Source organism: Furipterus horrens, unplaced genomic scaffold (genome assembly GCF_987537825.1).
Source record: "Furipterus horrens unplaced genomic scaffold, mFurHor1.1.pri manual_scaffold_11, whole genome shotgun sequence".
In the NCBI taxonomy this organism is placed as follows: Eukaryota; Metazoa; Chordata; class Mammalia; order Chiroptera; family Furipteridae; genus Furipterus; species Furipterus horrens.
This window is the reverse complement of record NW_028327181.1, coordinates 81203965-81228096: the sequence shown is the minus strand read 5'-3', so window position 1 is coordinate 81228096 and position 24132 is coordinate 81203965. Positions and strand designations below refer to the sequence as shown.

Here is a 24132-nt window from a genome sequence, read left to right as displayed (position 1 = left end):
TGTCACAGGAGGCGCCACAGCCACAAAATGGAACTTTATTCAGTCGCAGACACAACCCACTCCCCCCATCCAGGACCCCCAGAGACAACGGCTGGTAAAACAGTGCTCCACACTCAGAGCTCCTCTTTGGAGCTGGGCAGGGTAGGTCACTGGCTGAGGGCCAGAACCATTTCTTGCTTACAGCCTTAGGCCTAGGGTAGCAACAGCTGTGGCCTAGCCTCTCCCAATGCTGGGGGCTTGGCTTTGTGTCCTAGTCCCCTTCCTGATGGAGCTCTAAAGGACTATTAAGGGGGAAAAAAAGTGCTTTGAAAAAAGGGAGAACACTGGACACTGTCCAGAACATGGAGGACACCCTATTCCTGCTAAAGGGGTAGAGGGAGAGGCAGCTAGGTGCCTATAGGGCACGCTGACTTAATCTTCATTTCTGCCTGTATGATTTTAGTCTCAAGAGATGGATATTCCACTAAAGAATTGAAAGGTACTCCAGGTTCTCTGCAGAAGTATGCAGGGGCCACACTGAGCTGCCCTGGCAGGTGGCCCTGGCTGCTGAGGAACAAACATGCAGGACAATGAGAAGAGCTACGGTCACAGCTAGGAAGGAATCCTCAGAGCCTAGGCTCCCCACGCCACTGAGCTGGGCCATCAGCGTGGCTCTGAACTTCAGGACCCTAAAAGTTAAGGAAGATGACATCCTCATTTCTACCTGAGTTGTGCTTGTGCAGAGGGGATGTCTGTACCCTTGTGGATGTGAAGGGGCTAGAAGAGGACCCACCATATCCTCTCCACCCCTCCCTCCAGGCCCTTGGGCCCAGCTCTGGCCAGGAAAAGGGGGAGGCCATAAAGGAGGAAGACCACGCCTTTCATTTTCTCCCTATGTCCTTATCGTCCATACATCCCAAATACTAGGAAGCTGAAGAAGACAGTGACCCCCACCAGGGAGACAGTGGCAGGTGCTGTGAAGAACTGGCGATAATTGATACGGAAGTACCAGACCACACCCAACAGCACCACAAACACAGGCACCATGAGGCTGCCCACACTGACACTAAGGCTGGGGGACTCAGTGGCTGAGGAGGGGGCCAGGGAGGCTGAGGGACCTGGAACAGCTGACCCTGGGGGTGAGCGGTGGCAATGAATCACACAGTTGTTGGTAATGTTCAGGGAACGCAGTGTTCGGGCTGGGTCCTGCAGCAGGCGGCCCTGGTAGATCAGTTTCATCTGGCTCTCTTGTCCAGGGAAGTATTTACTGTAAGAATGAAAGAGAAGGAAAGACAGAGGCCAAGGAATGAAAAAACAGGCCTAAACCAACAAAGGGCAATGGGGGGGGGGGGGGATTAAAGAGTGTATTTCTAAGAAATCTCACCCATTCCTAATAGGGCTGGACCTGACACTTCCCTGTTGAGGCAACCAAGGGCTGGGGACATGGGGTATGAACAGCCTCCCACTTACCAGCTCACTCACCTTTTTAGGGTACCCACAGTATCTTCTGGCCTGGCCACAGCCAGCTCCTCGGTGTCATTAAGGAATTTGAGCCGTACATTGATGAAGCCAGGGCTGGGAGGCAGGGAGGTGCTATCCTCAGATCTCAGAGGAGCTTGTGAATTGCTGCTCTCTGGGCCCACTTGTCTTTTGGACAGGCCTTGGATGTCAAGCAGATGCTCAAGGCTGGGTTCAACACCACCCCCAGCTCCAGGCTCCCCTGTGGAGTCTCCACCTTCTCCAGTCTCGTCAGCCTTCTCATCATTACTCTCTGTTGGATGGGGGAGTTCAGTTGGCTCTGGGGTGCCTTGGCTTGCCACCAGATGGTCCACATGCCCCAGGTGGAGGACGGATGTGTCGCCAGCTGACACAATAGTGCCCAGGAGCTGGTTGCTACTGCTGTCAGCTACATAGGTAGAGAGCCAAGCTAGGACCAAGGCTAGAATCAGCACCACCACACCTGCCACCACAGTCACCTCATTACCCACACCCTCAATAAGGGTGACATCATTGAGTTCCATGGCCTGGCTGTTGACTGGGTCCACACTGCAGGAATAAAGGGGGATAACATCAGCACAGCCTCTAGGGTTGCAACCAGATTTCAAATTTGTTTAGGTTCTAACTGACACAACCCTGAAAGAAAATGGAGTTCACTGTCTTGCGGAAGGGGAAACAAACCTTTCTAACTCTGAACCCCCAACCTAACGCTAATGACTTACCCTTTACCTCTATTGTGAAACTCTTTCAGATTCCACACCCTTCCTCTCTCACATTCCAAGCCCCTAGTGATCATGGATTATTAGGAAAACCTTACAGCTTTGTGTTTGTTGCTTTTTTGGTAGGTTGGAGAAAAACATTTGCTTCTTTATGCCCTGAGTTTTGCTTGGACTTCTATCACTTGGTGAAGCAACTATGCCCCTTTGAGAAGTCTCCAAGGTGGCCTCAGAGAGATCAAAAAGCCTGTAGTATTTTATTCTGGGGCCTTTTTGGGGGTATAGTGCAACTCTTGCCAGACTGTCTCATTTAAAACTCACTCATGGTCACATATTTAGATCCAGATGTGAAGAGCCAAAGAAAATTAACTTATCATCAAAAGCAAAGTCAGATATCCCCAAAGGGACAAAAGAGTCCAAAACCCCCAAAGGCCCTGTAGGGGTCGTCAGCAGACACTACGCAGCAGACATTGTGTCTGCCTCCTCTGTAACTCTTCTGGCAAGCTCTGGGGAGCAAAGTAGGACAGACACCAGACACACAGCCCTCGTGGGTCACCATAGGCTCCCAACTAAAAAATCACTACCTGAGTGGAACAGATCTGGAAGGTTCCCAAAATAACTGTCACAATCCATATCTCAGTCTCTCTGTACTGTGTACTTTCTCAGCACTTTCTTAGAAAGGCAAAGGATCTCAGCTTGCTCCTCGGAGTACCTCCTTTCCCTTGGAGGATTTACTGCTTTCACAGCTGCCCCTGGGCAAATCCAGTCTAATGATTATCATTACCAGACTATTCTCACAGCAACTATAAAACTTCATTATATTCAGCTACCTGTCCATCTCTCTCTACTAGACTCCTGTAAGACAAGGATCACATGTATTTCTCCATGTACTGTAGTGCCCAGCATAATGCCATAGTAGTTGCTCAAATATCTGTGGAACATCAACATCTGACTAGCTTCCACATGCTTCCTGGAGTGAGGAAAAATAATAATTTATAATCCTGGTCCTGCCTCTTTCTAGCTCTGTAACCTCAGACAACTTTCTCAGAGCCTCAGCTTTTTCATCAGTAAAATGGGGTTATAAATAGTACCTACCTCATAAGATTGTTTTGAAGATGCCGGGAAATCATCGAAGCAAAATACTTAGCAGAGTGCCTGGTACATTGCAATTGTTCAATAAATAAGTAGTAGCAATTATTTATCACTCCCACAGCTAACCCCTGATGGTAAGAAGGTTGTCATTAACTCCGATTTACAAAAAAAGTAAATTCCGGCGAACAGAGGCGAAAAAGAGAGGCACAAACACAGGGAACTTTCGTGAGCAGGGGACCGGACAGGACCCCAGGTCTCCCGCCTCAGGGCCTTCGCTCTCTCCTTAGCCTGTGAGCGACTCAGACCGCGCGGTGAGGGGGTGTCCCCTGCCTTTTCTGAGGCGAAGGCTCCGCTTTTGGGCGGTCCTATCCTCGCGGCACTGGAGAAGGGGTCTGTGGGCCCAGCCGAGCCGAGAGGTTGCCTGGTTCTAGCCCCCGTGCACAAGCCCACTTCTCCCAGCCGATGAGCGGTAGAATCCGGTGAAGGGGTCACAAACCATCCACACCCCTCAAACTCCGGGGCGGGGCCAGGGGCTGGGGGCGGGGCTTGAGTACGCGGGGAGTCATGGGAAATAAAGAGGGGACTGACCGGTACTGTGTCTGGATAGGGAAAGAGGTCCTCACCTGAAACGGCCAGACTAAGCGTTTTGACTTCGCCAGGACGGCCCATGGACTCACCTTTCCGTAGGGGCCGGAGAAGGGGCTGGCTATCCCCGATTCTGCCCAAGGTCCAGTCTCTTCCGGCTTCTCCAGGAAGTTGTTAGAGCCAGAGATAGGAAGTCCCGCCTCCCCGCTTTGCACTGATGATGCAAAATCTACGTAAGACCGGCTGACGTAAACGTATTCTTTAAAAGGGACAGGTTTTTCAGCGGAAGGAGGGGCGGAGTCATTGTTGGCGGGATCTTGGCTCTCCCGGTCAGGGCCACGCCTGGTGGGCGGGGTCCGAGAAGCTCTGGATTGAGGGGCAGGGCCAAGAGTAAATTGGGGGCGGAGCTTTAAAGAGGGCGTGGTATTGGGTCTAGAAGATTGAGCGCGCTGGCACCGCTGGGCAGAATCCCTGAAGCACTTCCATTTTTCCAGATTTCTTCTTCCGGCCTCGCTCTCAGCTTCCCGGTTTGACAGGATTTTTTACTGCTCCAGGCTAGTGGGGTCAGTAAGGACTGGTCTCTGATTTCCCAGAATTCAGGAAAGAGACAATTTAGTCACTATGCGGTGCTCCGAGAATGCGGCTCCAGATAGTGTGGGACTTGGGTAAATTATGCAAGAAAGCATTTCAAAGAAGGCATAGATTCATCGCAGGTTTAGAGCACAAGAAAAGGAGGAGTCCCCTAGACGGTTCAGCTTCCAAGGACTTATCCAGATTTTGCAATTAAATTTTTTCTAAAGATGTGCTGGGTTTTTTTTGTTTGTTTTCTGGTGAACTATTGATTAAAGTATAAATATGATGCAGACGGGCAGACTCATAAGGGAAGAGCTCAGTGTTACACCAGTAGAACCAGCATTCGGATCAAGAAATAGAAAATGACCCATAACTCCCCTTGTCCTCTTCCAGCCACTAATTTACAGAATAGTCACTTTAAAAAAAAAAAAAATTAGAGAGAAAAACATCAATTTGTTGTTCTACTTATTTATGCATTCATTGGTTGATTCTGGCATGTGCCCTGACTGGGGATTGAACTCAGAAACTTGGCTTATCCGGATGATGCTCTAAGCAACTGAGCTACCTGACCAAAGCTAAGAAGTCACTATTCTGATTTATGTCACCATAGATTAGATTTTTGTTTCTGTACTTTGTATAAGTGGAATAAAAAAGAATGTACTCTTTGTTGTCTGGCTTTTTCCTTTTTAAGTATTTATTGTAAAATACACATAAAATTTACTACTTGAACCATTTTAAGTGGCTAATTCAATGGCATGAACTACATTCACAATGTACACACTGTCCACTTCTGTACCCATTCCTCCTCCCACCTCAATTCTACTTTCTATGAATTTCCCTACCTCAGGTACCTGATTCTAGGTATCTCATATAAGTAGGAACCACACAATATTTGTCGTCTTTTTGTCTGGTTCATTTCACTTAGCATGTTCTAGACCATTCATTTAGGGTCATTCATGTTGTAGACCATATCAAAATTGTATTCATTTTCAAGGCTGATTAATATTCCATTATATGTATATACCACATTTCCTTTTTTTGGTATGTTTTATTGATTATGCTGTTACAGTTATCCCAGTTTCTTTTTCCTTTGCTCCCCTCCACCCAGTAGCCCCCCTCCCTCCAGCCACATTTTCTTTACCCATTTATCTGTTAATGGAAATTTGTGTTCTTTCTACTTTGGGTTGTTGTGAATAATGTTGCTTTGAACATTGATGTACAAGTATCTGTTTGAGTCGCTCCTTTCAATTTTTTTAAAATAAAATTTTATTTATTTATTTTTAGAGAGAGGGGAAGGGAGGGAGAAAGAGAGTGAGAGAAACAATGTGTGGTTACCATTCACGTGTCCCCCCACCCCTGCCGCCGCCCTCCAGGGACTTGGCCTGCAACTCAGGCATGTGACCTGACTAGGAATCAATCAAACAAGCAACCCTTTGGTTTACAGGCCGGTGCTCAATCCACTGAGCCAGGGCACTCCTTTCAGTTCTTTTGTCTGGCTTCTTTTGACCAACTATGTTTTTGAGATTGAAAGTACTGTTTTAATTTCTCCATATATATATACCTTTTGAGTTTAAAGCTTAGTGTTTTTATTTTGAATGACACAGGATGAGGCACGACATCATAGTACAGTCAAACAGAATTTTGAAGAGTGAGTAGAGATTTACCAAGCAAGGTTCCAAACAAAGAGAGAATAGCAGGTTCAGGGGCTCTCGAATATTTGAGGAAATGAATAACCCAACAACTTGAACCACTGTTAATCCTTTTGAGAGTTCATTATATGCTAGGAAATGTGCTATATATTAATATGATCTTTTTTTTAAAAAAGATTTTATTTATTTAGTTTTAGAAGGGGAAGGAGGGAGAAAGAGAGGGAGAGAAACAACAATGTGTGGTTGCCTCTCGCACACCCCGGACTGGGGACCAGGCATGTGCCCTGACTGGGAACTGAACCAGCAACCCTTTTGTTCTCAGGCCGGCACTCAATCCACTGAGCCACACCATCCATGGCATCTTCTTCTTTTTCTTAAATAAGTCCCTTTAACATTTCATATAATAATGGTTTGGTGATGATGAACTCCTTTAGTTTTTTCTTGTCTGGGAAGCTCTGTATCTGCCCTTCGATTGAAAATGAATCTTTGCTGGGTAAAGCAATCTTGGCTGTAGGTCCCTGCTTTTCATGACTGATTATTTCTTGCCAATCCCTTGTGGCCTACAAAGATTCTTTTGAGAAATCAGCTGACAGTCTTATGGGAATTCCCCTGTAGGTAACTAACTGTTTTTCTCTTGTTGCTTTTAAGATTCTCTCTTTATTTTGAAACTTTAGCATTTTAATTATATATCTTGGAGTGGGCCTCTTTGCATCCATCTTGTTTGGGACTCTGTGCATCCTGGACTTGTGTGTCTATTTCCTTCACCAAATTAGGGAATTTTTCTTTAATAATTTTTTCAAATAGATTTCCAAATTCTTGCTCTTTCTCTTCCCCTTCTGGCAGCCCTCTGATGTGAATGTTGGAACACTTGAAGTTGTCCCAGAGTCACCTTACACTATCCTCGTTCTTTTGGATTCTTTTTTCTTGTTCTGATTGGTTGTTTTGTTTTGTTTTTTGCTTATTTTCCATATCATTTGATTCTCAGCCTCATCCACTCTACTGTTGTTTCCCTGTAAACTGTTCTTTATTTTAATTAGTGTATCCTTCATTTCTGACTGGATCTTTTTTATGCTTGAGGTCCTCACTAAATTCCTTGAGCGTCCTTATAACCAGTGTTTTGAACTCTGCATCTGATAGATGGCTTATCTCCATTTTAGTTCTTTTTCTGGAGTTTTGATCTGTTCTTTCATTTGAGCCTCATTTCTTTGCCTCCCTGTGTTTGCTTCTATGTATTAGGTAGGGCTGCTATGACTCCCTGTTTTGGTAGAGTGATCTAATATAGTAGGTATCCTATAGGGTCCAGTGGCACAGCCTTCCCTATCACCCAAGCTGAGTACTCAAGGTGCACCCTTCATGTGGGCTGAGTACACCCTCCTCTTGTAGTTGAGCCTTGATTACTACTGGCAGGTCAATGGGAGGGATTTACCCAGGCCAGTCAGCTGCAAGGACTGGCTGTGACCACTCACCACCAACCCCTGCCCTCCATGGAGGATTATCTGGGCAGGGTGGTGGTGCTCCAATGTAGTCTGTAATTGTCTGGGTGCACAGGCTCTGGGGTTTCCCAAGTGGTGCTGGCCAAGGTCAGTCCCCACCTGTGTTTTGCCCAGGGCCACCCTACCTGAGCTATAAAGCAATCTGAGATGGCTGCTACTTGTGCTGGGCTTGGAGAGTCCCAGGTGAAGCAAAACTGTGAATCTAGGCTGGTTATTACTCACGCCAGGCCTGGGGTATGGTGCCTGGGGGCTGGCTGGAGCCTCACTGAGGCTAACTGCTGTTTGTTTGAGAGGATTTAGGAAGTTGGGAAGCATGAGTGAGACCAGCCATTCCTATGGAAAAGGAACTTGGGTGGGCAGGTAAGTTTAGTGGGACAGTCTCTGGGGATCTCTAGGGCGAGGCAAACAGTGTTCAGCAGGTTGATGGAGTCTTGAGTCTCAGATATGGCTCCAGCCTGCCGGCTCTGTGGCTCTGTTAGGGACGGGTTCAGAAAAGGGACAATGGCCCCTCTTTCTCTCTGGGAGAAGGCTATTCCCTAGATCTTGCCTTGGTGCCAGACACTTTACTTTCTCCCTGTATGCCTCTGGTGCCTTTTAAGCTGCTACCCCAGTACTGGAGCTCAAAGGGAGTGAGTATGATTAAGTCCATGTGTGCGTTCTTTAAGAGGAACTGCTTGGGACTCCAGAAGTTTCTTCCGCCAACGCAGTCCCCACTGGTTTTTGCAGCCAGGTATTATCTTCCTGGCACTAGAACCCTGGGCTGGGAACCTGGTGTGTGGCTGGGACACCTCGCTCCTGAGATAGCCCAAATTTTTATCTACCACATGTGGGTGAGGGACCAGCCTGTTCCACATCTGTGCCCATCCTACCAGTCTGAAAGGATGTGGTTTCTTTAATTCCATAGTTGTCAGGTTTTCATTCAACTTGATTTCTGACAGTTCTGAGTGATGGTTTGAAATCGGAAAAGCCAGTGTCTGTGCTGCCTGTCATCTACCAGACCCAATAAGCAGAGGCAGGGATCGAATCTTTACGGGTGCTTTATTCAAATGGTGATCTGAGAAGACATTGGGTTTGTACCGTAACAGAGAGACTGTCTTCAATTCCATTATAAACGGACCCTTTTTTTTTTTAATGTGTTTTATTGATTGTAATATTACATTTGTGCCAATTTCCCTTCCCTCTGCTCCCCTCCACCCGGTGGCCCCCCTCCCTCCAGTTGTCCCCCCCTTTTAGATCATGTCCATTAGTTGTGCATACAGTTCTTCTCAACCTCTTCCTGTCTACTCCATTCCCTCCTACCATGATCCTTAATTCCTATATCATCTCCCTCCCTCTCCCCATTACCCCTCCCTGTTGACCTCCCCCCAATATGTTCCCTGTATCTATAGTTCTTTTCCCACTCTCGTTGCCTGTTTAGTTTGCCTAAAACGAACCCTTTTTATAAGGAGAAGAAATGTATAGGTAAGGGGATTGGAATTCAGAGAAAAAGTTAATTGGATAAAAGCTGCAGCATTCCTTCATCTGTGTCCTAGGTGGTGGTCCTTGTGCCTTGGGCAGTGGTCTTTGTGTCCTGGGCTTTGGTCGCCTCACCCTGGAGTACAATGGCTCAGATACTGTCTTGATTGCTTGCACTCCTCCTGAGGTGCACAAGTGAAAGTGCTTGTGGTCTCTGGAATCAAGGTGGATCATAACCTTCCAGTTCCTGAAACAATGGCTTTTTACATACATTGATTACTAAGCTTATTAGCTGTTACCTGAAACTAAAATTTTCCAGCATTTGAGTCCCCCATCAGGTTGTTGTATATTTTAGTTGTAATTTTGATGTGGTTGTGCAGGGAGGCAAGTTGTGTTTACCTATGCCGCCATCTTGACTATATGAGAAACGCTCACAATAAAACACTGGGACACAGGACTTAAGCAGTAGGCGAGGCATTGTTTATTCACAGGTCTGCAGAGCTGGACACACAGCCATATCAGGGATATGTGTGTGTGTGTGTCTGGAAGCAGACAAGCAAACTGGTTTTACACTAACACGAGTAGTGCCTCCCCCCACCTTCTCCCTTCTCCCCTGTTTCTCCATTTGCTGGATAATCCGGAGTTACAATCTAACACGATTAACTGAATTAATTGAGGGTAGTGACTAACTAAGGGTAATTTGGTTATAGGTCTGTCCCCAACTCTCCCTTGAAGTTTCCCTAACTTGTTTGCTGGGTTGTCTAGCTACATTTTCCCATTTCTCTGTGTTTGGTGATGAATATCTACCCCCTTTGATCTGAGGCATTTGTGCTGAGTTGCAGAATGTCCCCTCCTGACTTGTAAGTGTGCTAATACTGTTGACTCTGACGTGGAGATTTAATTACATTTGTCCTTTGTTGCTAATTACTTTCTACTGGTTTGAGAGTCACCAGTTTTTGTTTTTGTTTTTGTCCCTTACAACCAGAAGTGTCTCTTTTTCTTGTGTTTTTTCTTTTATTATTCCAGTATCCCAATGGCTGCATGCATCAGGTACTTGATAAAGATTTAGTAAATGAATGATGGATGGATTCATAGAAGTTGGGAGGAAAAGATTGGGGATTTGATAGAATTCTGTCATCTGCTAGCCAGAAACAAACTTTTTTTTTTTTTTTAGATTTTATTTATTTTTAGAGAGAGGGGGCGAGAGGTAGAAAGAAAGGGAGAGAAACATCACTGTGTGGTTGCCTCTTGTGCACCCCATACCAGGGACCTGGCTTGCAACCCAGTCATGTGCCCTGACTGGGAGTCCAACCAACGAGGCTGTGAACCAGCCAGCCTCTGGTTCACAGGCTGGTGCTCAACCCACTGAGCCACACTAGCCAGGGCCAGAGGTGAACTCTTGAGTGAGGAAAATAGGTGGAAGTAGGAAGGATTGGCTAGGGATGAGACAGAGTTGGAATGCTCAGTGGCAGGGATGAAGGGTTGGAAAAAGTGGAAGTTGAGCCTGACAAGGGATGTATTTCGTGAGTTTGTACAACAAAGGACAAGATACAGTTAAGGGTATTTTGAAAGTGGGGCTTTCAGGCTTAGGTTTTTGAGGTTGGGTTTTTTTTCTCCAGAGGAAAGAAAGAATTCTATAGTTGGGACTGTATTACCACCCAAAACCAGTTCTTTTAAATATAATAATAATTAACAGTATTTTAATGGATCTTAACTCCCTTGGACATTGTTCATAATGTAGTTTATGAGATGTTTCTTTATCTTAAACTATTGAACTTAGGTGTTTTTATACCTTTATGTGCAGTTAAGATGGCTATAGAACAGTGAATGTATCTATAAATCCTGGGATGCTGCCTTAACTAAATATGTTTATAGTAAATCTGTTTTATTAAACAAGGTGCTTGGAGGCATAAGACCGATGACGTTTAGGATATAAACTTGTAACGAATAGCAAATAAGCCACTCTAATGCACAGTTTAATGAATATAGTCTATAATATTAGACTACAGTGGTGTAATACGATAAATATTCCTTAAACAATAGCTGTCTGGTGTGAATGAATAAAAATTATACCTATTTTTTTGTCAGATCGGCAAAATATATACTTTTCTGGTATGCCACAGAACTTTAGTAATTAGTTTATGTGTGCCATGAGATGAAAAAGGTTGAAAAATCACTGCAATAGACAACAAGTATCTGTTCCTTTAATTTGCATTAATTAGATTGCTAGTGAGTTTGCATTTTTCATATTTCATCGGCTAGTTTGTAAACTAACTCTTTGGACCTTTTGTCTTTTCTTCCCCTTAATTAAAAAAAAATTTTTTTTTTTAAATTTCACAAGAATCCCTGGGTACCCCTTTGTAAAAAATTCAAATATGGACCATTAAAAGCCCCACTGGCACAGTTCCTCCTTCTCCACTGGCCAGAGGGCAAATTCTTGAGTTCGAACCACCTTCCTTGACTTTTCCTATTCCTCTACAGTCATGGAGTTTGTTTTGTTTTGTTTTTGCTGTACGTATTGTATTCCAACATGCTTTTTTCTCCTTAGCAATAGTCTTGAAAATTTTTCCAAGGCAATATACATACTGTTCACTTGGAATCCCTTCCTCGTTCTTCCCTGCTGAGGGTACTACCCTTTGTAAGGGCTAAATTGTATTCCATAGAATGGATTTGTGTACCACCTCCCACTTGCCAAGTTGTTGCAGGCAATGCCAGGATGAATATTTCCCTATGTGCCAGCCTTTTGTCTAACTGGGGAGCAATGCTTAAGGGTACTGTTAAATTGCCCACAGAAGAAGCAATTTCCTTTCCCACCAATAGGATGTACAGGAACTTATTTCTCCATATCCTCACAGGCCTTGCTTATTATCAGTCTTTAAAATTTCCCCTAATCTAGTGGAATATCATATTGCTGTTTTAATTTGCACTTCCCAGATTGCTGGCAATGTTGATTATCATTCACTCAGATATTTGAGTGTCTGCTCTCTGCTAGGCACTGTAGAGGCACCGTCAACAATGGTAATAAAACAGGTGTCATTCCTGCCCTGGCCTGGTGGCTCAGTTGGTTGGAGCATCATCCTGTGCATCAAAAGGTTGCGGGTTTGATCCCCAGTCAGGGCACATACCTACATTGCAGGTTCAGTTCCCAGTCTGGGCACGTACAGGAGGCAACCGATCGCTGTTTCTCTCTCACATCAATGTTTCTCTTTTCCCCCACTTCCTCTCTTTCTAAAATCAATGAAAACATCTTCAGGTGAGAATTAAAAAAAAAAACAAACAACAACAACAAAAAAAGATGTCATTCCTGCCCTCACAAATCAAGGGAATGAAATCTTATATTTTTTAAAAATTTTATCTACTTTAGAGACAGGGGAAGGGAGGGAGAAAGCAAGGGAGAGAAACATCAACGTGCCATAGATAATGTCAATCGGTTGCCTCTCACATGCCTCTGAGTGGGGACCTGGCCCACAACCCAAGCATGTGCCCTGACTGGGAATTGAACTGGCAAACTTTCGGTTTGCAGGCCAGAGCTCAATTCACTGAGCCACACCAGCCAGGGTGGAATAAAATCTTTTAGCTCTACTACATTTTTCAATATTTTGCCTTTTACATGTGTTAATGATCTGGTGTTTCTATAACACCGAATTTAAACTTTTTCTGTATCCAGACCTACTAATCTTTTATGCTTTTATACTAGAAAATCTTCTCCTATCCCCAAATAATATACCTAATCATATGTATCTTTTGTTTTCTTTAAATAGGTATCTTGTGATTGTAAATATAACAAAAAGCTGAGCTCAGTGGGGTTAGCCTGCTGTGAGGGGTAGACAACTTAGCATCCTCCTCTCAGAGTGAAGCTCCCAGCTTGGGCCCTGGATGAGAGAGAATTCCCCTCTCTTCTCTCTGGCCTTTGACCCTGTGAAATGAAAATGAAAATGAAAATGTCCAGAAAGGAGAGGTTACTGCTCTGCATAAAGAGGTAAAAGCCTGTCTTTGTGTTGGTCAAAGGGAATCTCTGCAGGTACAACTCCACAGATGGGGGTGGAGGGCTGGCAACAGCTGCAGAAGCCAACCCCAGGACTCCTGTCATCTCTACCGCATGACTCCAAATGGTAATGGCATCTGGGATCCCAGAGTCCCTCAGCAAAAGGACAGGAGTGCAGGCTGTTGGGAGCCCCTCCTTAGTTCCCTCTTGAGGTGGGTACTACAGGTTCAGGGGCTGGGAGGGGCCTTGTGTGGTTCTTATTACCCTTTTTCCTATCACAAGAGTAGCAGTTGCTCAGTGCAGAAAACTTGGGAACCATAGAAAAGGACAAAGTGGGGAAAATAAACATGGAGTGATAGGTATCTCAGTCACATTTCAACTGAACAATATCCACACATTGGTACTGTGCACAAATCATTTATTTGCGACACAAAAACTAGCTTGGCTTGAAAAGCTTCCTCTTAAAAGTGAATGGTGGTACATTTGACTCTGGAACCAGAGGAGGAAGTGAGAGAGAAAGAGGGGACAGCTAGTGGCTGGTCCTCTTGTCACAGGCCCTCAGATCTCACAAGTGTGGTGACCACTGTGTAAGACACCATGCATCAGAGGGAGGCGCAACACAACTATAAATGGGTCCTGGGCATCATGCATTTATTCCTCCCTCAACAACCATTCATTGAAATGCCTGTTCAAGGAATATAGTGCCAGTCTCAGCCTCGTTGAGGCAGATACAGGCTCTTAAGTATGATACCAAGGAAGGCTACCTGTAAGGTTGGTCAGATAGTGCTAGTGAGCCATCTTGAAGATAAAATCAGCTTCAACCAGGGTATAAATAAACAAATAAATATATATATATTCCCATATATATATGGGAAGGGTATACCAAGGAGAGGGAATGCCTAGAAACAAAGGGTTTTAAGAGCATGGGTTTCATACCTTGGCTGGTGTGGCTCAGTGGACTGAGCAGCAGCTTGCAAACCAAAAGGTCAGCAGTTCGAGTCTCAGTCATTGCACATTCCTGGGTTGTGGGCCAGTTCTCCAGTTGGACCAATCCATGTTTCTCTCCCTCTCTTTCTCCCTCCCTTCCCCCTCTCTAAATAAATAAATAAATAATCTTGTGGGGGGAGGGTGGAAAGAGCATGGGTTTCAAGATCAGTCTGTGAGGTCCTCCCTTCAAATGGCAGTTCAGTTAGAGGCAGAATCTATCACTCCTCAGGAAGCTGAACAGATATAAGGTGGCAGGGGATGGGGGTGCAACAAACATCACCACCTCCTGGCTTGGGGTCTGGATGGATGGAGGAGCCATCATCCACTTAGGCAAAGAAGAGGAGATGAATGAAGGCTGAGTCTGCAGAGCTTCCCATCAGAGAGTGGAGCTGAAGCTCAGGTCAGGTTGGAGGTCAGCAGTTGGCTCAAGAAGCCAGTGGAGAGATAAGCTGGCCCGGGAGGGTATGCAGAGTGTGGCCAAAGGGCCAGCGACTGGCTCTCTAGTGTTGCGGGATACGATGGATGAAGAAAGCAGGACATGGTGCTCACTGGATGTGCCCCTCCACATGAAGCAGCAGGTAGTTTCTGAGGAGCTGGGGCAGTGGGAGGCGGGCAGCAGCCTGTCGGCAGCGGTTACCCAACTGAGTACGCACAGCCAGCCGGGCCAGGTGCTGCAGCCGCCTCGGCTGGTTCACCATGCTCAGGGCCGAGCTGTAGAAGGCTTCATGCTCCTAGGCCAGGAGTGGAACAGGGTCAGATGGCCCCATAACTTTGTCTCTGCCCTGCCAACTGGGGGCCACTTAGTAGTAGGGCTCTTGGATTTTGCAACATGTAAAAATTGGAACCATACTGAAAGACTCATTCCGAGCCAGAGAAGCGTTGCAGGGGTCATGGGAGCTGGGACCACACTGCAAAGCCCTGTCTCAGCCATGTCTGTACCCACCGCCACTCCAGAGAATCAGAGTGCCCACTGAGTCTGAGATGCCTGATAAATATTCTGATGCAGGCGAGAGAGAGAGGCTTTAGAGGTGTGTGGAATTAGAGGTTGTTCTGAGCTGTAGGGGTTAGGGGGAACCTAGAACTCAGGGGTTTCCCTCTGACTGTCCTCCAGCCCAAGGGCCCTCCTGCTCCTCCCCCCAGGAAGCCCACCCTGGAGGGGTAGGCCTAGGGCCCAACCTTCCTTTCCATCTCCCCCAGAGTCCAGGATAGATCTCTGCCCCTGGGTTGGACATACCTGCCACAGCTCTGGGAGTACTGCCTCCACCCAAGTATCACAGGATGGGACACAAGGGTAGGCATTAAGCAGGACTTCCAGGGCCTGAGGGAAGTTGGCACAGTGTTTCAGCATCTAGGAATCAAAAGAGGGTCTTAGGGGCGCCATGCCTCTCCCAACCAGGGTCATGAGTCTATTTTCCATGCCTCAGTTTACCGCACCTTCAAGGGTGCTCCATAACTTCCTGATCCCAGCTAGTTTCCTTGGACCCTTTTTTTCTCCGTTGGACACCTTCCCCTATAGCCTTCGCTGGTCCTTCCCAAAATGGGGCCAGACCCCTGGTCATATAGGTTGGGCTCTCAGACTCTTGACCCCTCCTCTTCCCCCTGTGGTGGGTCAATTCCATAGGCAGGCTCCCCCCACCCATCTGGAGCCTCCTTTCACAAGCTTTCACTACGTACCTCAGGGTGCACTGGCTGGGCCCCATAGTCCAGTAGCGTGGTGAAGAGGACCTCAGGCTCCCAGTTAGGAGTGTCCTGGACAGCCTGCAGCGCACAGTCCATGGGTGTGTGGCCTGCTGCGTTGGGCACTCCAGCGCAGGCCCCATGGTGCAGAAGCAGCTCTGCCAGGGCCCCACAGCCATTGGCACAGGCATTGTGCAGCGGCGTGTGGCGCTTGCGCCCGGCCACCCGGGCATCAGCCCCAGCCTCCAGGAGCTGGCGCGCCGCAGCGTGGTGCTTCCGACCGCTGCCTGGGCCCTCCGCCCCAGCGCAAGCCGCGTTCAGAGCTGTCTCACCCTGGCTGGTGCGCAGGCCCACATCGGCTCCATGCTCCAAGTAGAGAGCCACGTGCTCCTCCAAGCCTCGTGCAGCCACCACGTGCAGGGGAGTCATCTCGCTGTCCCTTGCAACCACGTTCACAGTAGCTCCCGCCTCCAACAGCAGCTTGGCGCACCTGGGGGCAGGGCACAAGGTGCCATGCTAAATCCTGACAAACCAAGGCCTGGCCTGGGAGCCCCTCAGCCTGCTGTCATCCCTTACCAGCTCTCTTCCTATCCCCTGCACCTGGAGGGGAGCCTGCTGTCCACCGTCAGACTCATAGAAGCCCCATGACAGACAGAAGAGCTGAAAGGCCCACGAAAGGCCCAGGAGCATCTTCAGTTTTCACTTGAAAAACTTCAGCCCAGAAAGGTCACAGTGCAGCCAAGGACACACAGCAAGTTAGTGGCTATAATGAAATTAGTACTCACTGCCTCAGACAGTCCCTCCCAGAGTCTAACCTGACTCTCCAATCCCACTGGGACCCCAAGACCTGGTTATGAATCATTTGTCTCAACATTTAAAAGATTTTATTTATTTATTTTTAGAGAGAGGGGAAGGGAGGGAGAAAGAGAGGGTGAGAAATAGCAATCAAGGGTTGCCTTTCATAAATGCCCCAACTGGGGCCAAACTGCAACCCTGGCATGTGCCCTGACTGGAAATCAGACCAGCACCCTCTTGATTTGCAGGATGATGCCCAACCAACTAAGCCACCATAGTCAGGGCTGTCTCCTAACATTTTGATAGCATACACACACAAAATTGAAAATTCACTACTGTGTATACTATGAAACAAAGTTAAAATAAGTCCTAATATTTTTTTCCTGCCTTCAAAATTGAAGACCACCCTTTCAGACAAGCCACACCCACTCCAACAAAAGAAGGCACTTGGGGACCCACCTGCCCCACTTTCCTCTAAAGAGAACAAACAAAACCAAACAATAAAAAAATAGATTTTAGGAAGCACTTGCTTCAAGTTCCTGGAAAAATTATAGGCCAGAACACTGTAGAGGCAAATATTTATCCTTAACCACCATGGGGTAACCCAAACACAACAAACTAAATTAATGATGAAACTAAACTAACTAATTTAGAATTAAAAAGCCAGAATGCCAATGAGTGGAACTCAGGAGCAGATCTGTCAACTCCAACAAAACCCTGACCAGCCCTGGCTGGTGTGACTCAATAAACTGAGCGCTAGCCTGTGAACCAAAAGGTCGCTGGTTTGATTTCCAGTCAGGGCAAATGCCTGGGTTGCGGACCAGGTCCCAAGTTGGGGGGCATGTGAGAGGCAACTGATCAATGTTTCTCTCCCTCTCTGTCTCCCTGCCTCCCTCTCTAAAATGAATAAATAAAATCTTTAAAAAACCAACAACAAAAAAACACCCTGGCCAAGTATCCTTCCCCCAAATGTCCACATCATAATTAAAATTCCAAAGGCTAAAGATAAAAAGAGAATCTTAAAAGCAGCAAGAGAACAGAAGAGTTACCTACAAAGGAATTCCCATAAGACTTGTCAGCTGATTTCTCAAAAAAAACTTTGCAGACAAGAAGGGACTGGCAAGAAGTATTCAAAGTGACAAAAAGCAAGGATCTACAACCAAGATTACTCTATCAAGCAAAGCTATCATTTAGAATGGAAGGACAGATAAAGTGCTTCCCAGACAAGGTAAAGCTAAAGGAGTTCATCATCACCAAGCCCTTACTATATGAAATGTTAAAGGAACTTATTTAAGAAAAAGAAGATCAAAACTATGAACAGTAAAGTAACAACAAACTCACAACTATCAACAAATGAATCTAAAAAACAAAAACAAACCAAGCAAACAACGAGAACAAGAACAGAACCATAGATATGGAGATCATATGAAGGCTTATCAACAGAGAGAGGGAACGGGAAGAATGGGGGAAAAGGTGCAGGGATTAAGAAGCATAACTGGTAGGTACAAAATAGACAGGGGGATATTAGTAGTACTAAAGGAAATGGAGATGCCAGAGAACTCACATGCATTACCCAAGAAAATGAACTAAAGGGGGGTGTTGCTGGAGGGAAGGGGGCAAAGGGAAAACAATTGGGATAACTGTAATAGTATAATCAATAAAATATACTTAAAAAAAAAAGGGCTAGGGAAAGAAAAACAGAACAAAACAAAAATAAAAAATAAGTAACAGAAAAAGAGAACAACCAAAAAAGAAAGGGCTGAGAAATTTGGATCACTCTGTTCTATCACTGATCTAGATTTAAGCAGGGGAGAGGTTCCCAGCATTTGGGCTATGGAGTGTCTCCCAGGAGTGACTGAATCTTTACCAGGGACAGTCCTGTTTGTGGACTTGATTTATAAAAGTGCAAATACCAAGCCCTGGCTGCTGTGGCTCAGTGGATTGAGCATTGGCCTGCAAGCCAAGTGTCGCTGGTTCAATTCCCAGTCAGGGCACATGACTAGGTTGCACGTCAGGTCCCCGGTTGGGAGCGCGAGTGAGAGGCAATCACACAATGATGTTTCTCTCCCTCTTTCTCCTTTCCCCTCTCTCTAAAAATAAAATAATAAATAAATAAATAAATTTTTTTAAAAAAGTGCAAATACCACTATATAGGGGGCCCAAGAAACTGTTTACCTTAAGAAGGTGGGAGGAGAAAAGAAAAAGAAAGTGGGCATGAGAGCTGTGTGGGGCTTCATACTGAGGTTGGGAAACACCAGACTGGATCTTTCCTGACGCCTACCTCAGAACAGCTGGGAGTTTGGCTGTGGAAGGTTCACAGGAAATAAGAGACTAGTTGAGACAGGGTTTTCCCAAAAAGCAACAGGGCTTCTGCCTTCTGGGCTTAGCTGATGCAGCCTTGGACAAATCACTAAACCTTTCTGAGCCTCCGTTTTGTCTCTGAGGTTGTTGTGAGGACATGAGTATATGAGGTGCTTCTCCCTTCTCCTGGCCGTGTGAGCTGTAGGCACACAAACACACACACTACACACAAACCCTCCCCAAACCCTGGGCACCTACTGCAAGGACTCAGGGGCTGTGCAGAGATGCAAGGGAGTGGTGCCTTCCTCAGACAACACGTTGGCCTTGGCGCCAAAGGTCAGCAGCAGCCGCACACAGTCAGACTGGGCCTGGGCACATGCCTCATGCAATGCTGCCCGGCCCCCAACCCGGGCATCCAGCTCAGCTCCCTGCTGGATGAGGTGGCGGGCGCAGTTGGTATAACCTCGGGCCGCAGTGATAGTGAGGGGCACCGTCTGCTTGGTCTTGGGGGTCAGCACCCAGAACCCTGTGGAGAGCAGACAGTGTTTGAGGCGGGGTGTGAGCCCCGCAGGCAGGGCAGGCTGTGGTGAACAGCTGATGTTGGCTTTCCCTCTGTACCCCTGGCTGAGTACACACACTCTGTGCCAGGCTATACCTGTGGAAAGGGCTCATTCAAGTCCTGATTTGGGAGTGTAAATCAGAACAGCCTGTTAGAACGGTTTGTCAATCTGTAACCAAACATAGTATGTGTGTCACAGAAACAAAATTAATTGCTCTTTAAAACCAAAAGGGCGGCTAAAGAGGGCAAATCCTGTTAAGGAATCCTCTGGGTCTCTGAGCTGCTGATGGAGTTCTTGCCTCTTTTGGTTCACTTGCAGCTCTGGTGCTGGGGTTAAGGGAGGGATATGAACAGGAGGTCCTGGAGCTGAGCTTGGACGTGGCCAGTGAGCAGAGAGGAAGGAGCCATGAGTTTGGAGTTCTAGGACACTGCTAGGCTGGGGAGTGGGGGAAGGCTGGAAGGAGAGAATGAGAGGTGGGGGAGGGGGACGGAAGAGTGGTGAGAGGGTATGATCATAGCACTGGTGTTGGATCCAAACTGTAGAAATGGCAAAGGACCTGTTTAAAGAACATAGATTTAAAGAACATAGATGCCTAATATCCAACTATAAATTGTTTGCATTATGGTAAAGTAAGGCCTGGGTTTTCTAACTCTTGGGTAAAGAATGTTTTATTTATTATTAGAATTGAAATAAGGCCAAGTGCCACTTGAGGGATGATGGACATGCTGCAGGACGAGGCCAGGTTATCTCGGACAGGCTCACATCACTAATAGTTGAAGACAAGCAGGAATTTGGAGCCTGTGGTGACTGTAAGAACATATGCTCTCCAAGGATTTTGAATCCCCAAATCCATGGGTGGGGTTGGAGGCAATCTCTCATCATTTAAACAGGGCAATCTGAATTGAGGTATTTGGTTTGCATGGACAAATCCTCTGGTCAGAATAGATCCTAAGGAAATCAGCTGGCAAGTATGCAAAGATATTCATCATATTGCTATTTAAAATTGTCTTAAAAAAAGGAACCAAATCTATCCAATCTATTTGGGGGCCTAGTTACATAAATCATGACATACCCATACAGTAGAATTTATGCCCCTATATAAAATATTATGTCAACTTATGGTTATTGACATGTTACATGGAAAAAGAAACACCAGGTTATAAGATAGCATATGGATATAATTCTGTGGAAGAAAAATATTCATATGTGTGGATATATATTTATAGAAAAATTGCATTAGAATTATAATCGTGTTCCTATGTAGTTAATATAATGTTAATATAACTTTAATTCTGGTAAAACATACAAACCACTAACCATGCCTCATTTCTGCTTAGGAGGGAGCTAGAATGGGCACTGAGAAGAAATGGTGTAATTTATGTTCTGGAGGGAGGGGATGGGGCTGAATGTTCCCCCTCTCCCCACCCCCACCTCTTCCCTCTCCCTCCTCTTCTGCCCCCACCTGCTGCTCCCTACCCTGTTCAGGTGACCAGGCCAGCTGGTTGCTCACAGTCTCCACAATCATGTTGGCGGCGTCTTCATCCTGGAACAAGGCTTGGACCTGTTGCAGGTCGCCAGAGAACAGGGCATTGTGGACCGCTGGATCTCGGCAAGAGTGGCGTGGCCTAGTGAGTCGGGCCCTGGAACTTGGAGGGCACCTTTGACTCTGGTACCGCCAGGCTGCTGCCCGGCGCCGGTCCTCCCACTCCAGCCACTCTCGCTGTAGGCGCAGAGAGCGCAGTGTGGAAGAGGAAGAGGGGAAGGTCTCTTCTGCCATGGGAAGGAGTGCAGGGATCTGGTCACTGGCAGCTGGGCAGAGCCTGATGTTACCACCCTTGTTCAGAGGAGCCACCCTGCCCCCTCACCCATGATCCAGAGAGAGCAGCAGCTGAGGCTATAAATAGGCTCTGCGCGCTCTGGTAAACACGTGTCCAAAGTCCTGATCCTGGCGCAGAAAAGGTGTTGGGCCAACCCCCCACACAGGTGTAGGGCCAGCCCCTGCCTCTGCTGATGCCCTCCAATAGGGCAGCAGGCCCGCAAATGAGGCCATCCCTGCACCCCAGGGTCTACATCATCCCACTTCTCCGGAGCGAGCACCTTGGGTTGAGGTGAGGGAAGCAGTCAGTCAGGAAGATGGACAGGGCAGGGAGGAAAAGCCAGTCCCCCAACCTCTCTGATGCTGGCTGGAGGGCAGACCAGCCCTGGAGAGAAGGGTTGGTGGAGAGAGAGCTCAAACGGCTCTTCCCAGCATCCGCAGTAACCGCAACAGCTCTGCACGTGTATGCACAGGGTTTAACAATATTTAAATCACTTTTATATCCATCTTTACTTGGTGACCATACTTTCTGGCTCACCCAGGTAAACAGTAAACTTGGTTTTGATAATAAAGTATATAATCAAGCTAATATCACACTTGAACCCCTCTGAGATGTGTGGTCTTATGTCTGTTTACCAATGAGGAACTAAGGCTTAACCAGGTAAAACAGCTTGCTCAAGGTCACAGCTTGTGAGGGATGAAGCCAGGACCAGGACCCCAGCTGGCCCCACTCCACAGATGGTGCACTTCCGCTCTAGCTGCTGTGGCCATGTGAGGGTGAAGCCAGTTGTGAGCTTCTCCCCACTCTCCAAGCAAGATAACATGGTCTCTGGAAACTACCTTCAGTGAGTCCCCCCACCTCCATCCGACCCCTACTCCTAACAAGGGCTTGTGTGCCTGCCTACGGGCTAAGGGCTTGACCTTGTAACTCTGGGGTCTCCGGATCAGAGACCTTTAAGCCACAAACCCATGCACTCAGGAGGAAGCTGCTCTACTTCCAGGAGCCTCTAGAGGGAGGAATGAGGCCATGAAATAGTATTAGCTGGTGTGGCTGCCAAGCCAGGGAAGGAGAGGCAGGAGGGATGCCAGCTCCTGCCTCATAAGTTCTCCTAACCTGGAAGATCACTCAGTGTGCAGGTGGGCTGGCCCCTTGGCCCCTCAGGGCAGGCCCAGCCCCATACTGCCTTGGTTGCAGTGGCTGGTCTGTCTCCTCCTGGCTCCTCTGCCCCTGTACTTTGTCCCCTCCTGGCTCTGTAGCAGCCCTTGCTCAGTTATCTCTTGACTCTTCCTCTGCCTGGACCCTTGCTCAGTTATCTCTGACTCTTCCTCTCCCTGGACCCCTCACACAAACAAGTTCCAGCTCCTATGCTCACATTTTCAGTCACCACCTCTACATTTTTAACTTGGACCAGCCTAGCCTCCTACCTGGTGTCCTTCCTCTGGCCACAACCCATCTGCTTCACTGCCTAAATGGAATGATCTAACTAAAATGATTAAGTCCCAACTTGAAAATTTCTGCTGACTTCAGACACTTCCCCTCTCCAACTAAGCCCCAATTTTGTGGTTTGGTCTCACGTCACATAGCATTCTCATCGTGGCTCCTCACCCTTCCCTGACATTCCCTCTGCTTGGAATTTTCTTCTGACTCATTCCTCAAAGTCCACCTCAAAGGTCACCTGCTCTGGAAGACATCCCTACAGCAGCCCCAGGTCCCCCACTCTTCTGGTTCCCATCACTCCCAATGCATGCACTTCGTAAAGCACCTGTCCCAGTATACTGTAGATGACAGTCTGCTGTGCCGGATGTGGGCTACAGAGGAGGCTCCAAATTTATTCAGTTAGATTTCTGGTCCCAGCAGGGCCTGGCACACAGTAGGTCTTGACGTGGTGTTTAGGGGCACTTGGTGCATAGCAGGCTCACCTCTTATGTGTAGTGCATTGACTGAGGGCTCTGTTCTCTGCCAAGGCAAACACTCATCTGCCTGCCCAAGTGGGTGGCAGCAGCCTGGGCTGTTTCCGGCACTGCCCTTACCCTGCTGTTCACCAACTCTGGCCCCAGCTTCTTGGTGGTATTCCAGGGTGGGGGATCACAGAGGAAGAATGAGATCATGCACAGCGAAGGCTTGGAGGTCCTCAGAAAGGCGCCTCTATAAATGCAGCAGTGATTAACCCTGTTGGAACCCATTCAGTATTTTAATTGCCCCGCCAACGGCCTGGTTGAGCACCCACAGCTGGGTTCCCAGGGTTGGGAGCTGGCAAGGTGGGGTGGGGCCAAGAGGGGCCAAGATGGGGTGAGCGTCCCCTCCCTCCTGAGGCACACAATAGTCATGGTGTGTAGGGCCATGACTATGCTGATCTCCCCAGCCTCTGTGTAACCTTTTGTCACACAGGCCTGAAGGTGCTCTGACTACAGCTCAGTCCCCAGATACACCATGTGCTCTGTCTTCTGTCCTTAGCCGTAACTTCCTGAGGGCAGAAAAACCATCCTTAGTGTTAACTTCTTGAGGCCTTTACTTCAACCCACACATAAGCCCACAGGGAGCCAGTTCTACTGGCAGGAGCAGTGCCATGTCATTGGATACCCAGCCTGACTTTTGGAGCCAGAACTTGTGGGGCAATGAAGTACACCAAAAGAGATAGGAAATCAGTCAGGACTGTGAGCAGCAGAGACCAGGGATCAAGGGGGGTTGAGTGGGAAAAGGCACTGCAAGCCAGGGGAACAGGGTGGTTTGAAAGCAGGAAGAACACATGACCCAGGTCTAAGCTACAAAGGCAGAGCTGGGGAGTTCGCAGCAGGTAGAAGAGAAGTGCATGGTCTGCTCAGGCAGGAAGACCAAATGAGAGTGCGAAGCTTAAGAGTGCTGGTGAATCAGCGCTATTCTTGCTCCTGGGCTTAGAACAGAAAAGCCTTCTAGAACAGGGCTCCACTGCAACGAGCAGCTAGCTGAGCATGGAGTTCCTAAAGCGCTTCTT

General features: G+C 47.3%; 2 protein-coding genes across 7 annotated transcripts; both read right to left on the bottom strand.

Annotated features, from left to right (window-relative positions):
- Positions 1–19: 19 nt before the first annotated feature.
- TMUB2 (transmembrane and ubiquitin like domain containing 2) lies at positions 20–4054 on the bottom strand. 6 transcript variants are annotated; one of them, XM_090257663.1, is made up of 4 exons: positions 3908–4054; positions 3288–3412; positions 1462–2025; positions 20–1246 (listed from the first exon to the last, which is right to left on the bottom strand). In XM_090257663.1, the coding sequence occupies exons 2-4, from the start codon at positions 3320–3322 to the stop codon at positions 880–882; spliced, it is 966 nt and encodes a 321-aa protein (XP_090113789.1). In that variant the 5' UTR covers positions 3323–3412; positions 3908–4054; the 3' UTR covers positions 20–879. The 6 variants fall into 6 exon arrangements, with proteins under 6 accessions (XP_090113789.1, XP_090113791.1, XP_090113790.1 ...); XM_090257665.1 differs by having other exon boundaries at positions 3288–3347; XM_090257664.1 differs by having other exon boundaries at positions 3962–4054.
- A 10250-nt stretch (positions 4055–14304) lies between these two features.
- On the bottom strand, positions 14305–21243 carry ASB16 (ankyrin repeat and SOCS box containing 16). Its single transcript, XM_090291122.1, has 5 exons — positions 20821–21243; positions 19043–19310; positions 15686–16178; positions 15246–15359; positions 14305–14742 (listed from the first exon to the last, which is right to left on the bottom strand). Exons 1-5 carry the CDS (start codon positions 21119–21121, stop codon positions 14557–14559), a joined length of 1362 nt encoding a protein of 453 aa, XP_090147248.1. The 5' UTR covers positions 21122–21243; the 3' UTR covers positions 14305–14556.
- Between the last annotated feature and the right edge of the window lie 2889 nt (positions 21244–24132).

Coding starts and splice junctions, on each gene's coding strand:
- TMUB2 (XM_090257663.1), bottom strand. CDS start 3,322: ATGATTTCCCGGCATCTTCAAAACAATCTTATGAG. Junction 2,026..3,287: donor CTTCAAAACAATCTTATGAG/GTAGGTACTATT, acceptor TTATTCCTGCAG/TGTGGACCCAGTCAACAGCC. Junction 1,247..1,461: donor ACTGTGGGTACCCTAAAAAG/GTGAGTGAGCTG, acceptor TCATTCTTACAG/TAAATACTTCCCTGGACAAG.
- ASB16 (XM_090291122.1), bottom strand. CDS start 21,121: ATGGCAGAAGAGACCTTCCCCTCTTCCTCTTCCACACTGCGCTCTCTG. Junction 19,311..20,820: donor GGCCTGGTCACCTGAACAGG/GTAGGGAGCAGC, acceptor TGCTCTCCACAG/GGTTCTGGGTGCTGACCCCC. Junction 15,360..15,685: donor CCCAGCCAGTGCACCCTGAG/GTACGTAGTGAA, acceptor TTTGATTCCTAG/ATGCTGAAACACTGTGCCAA.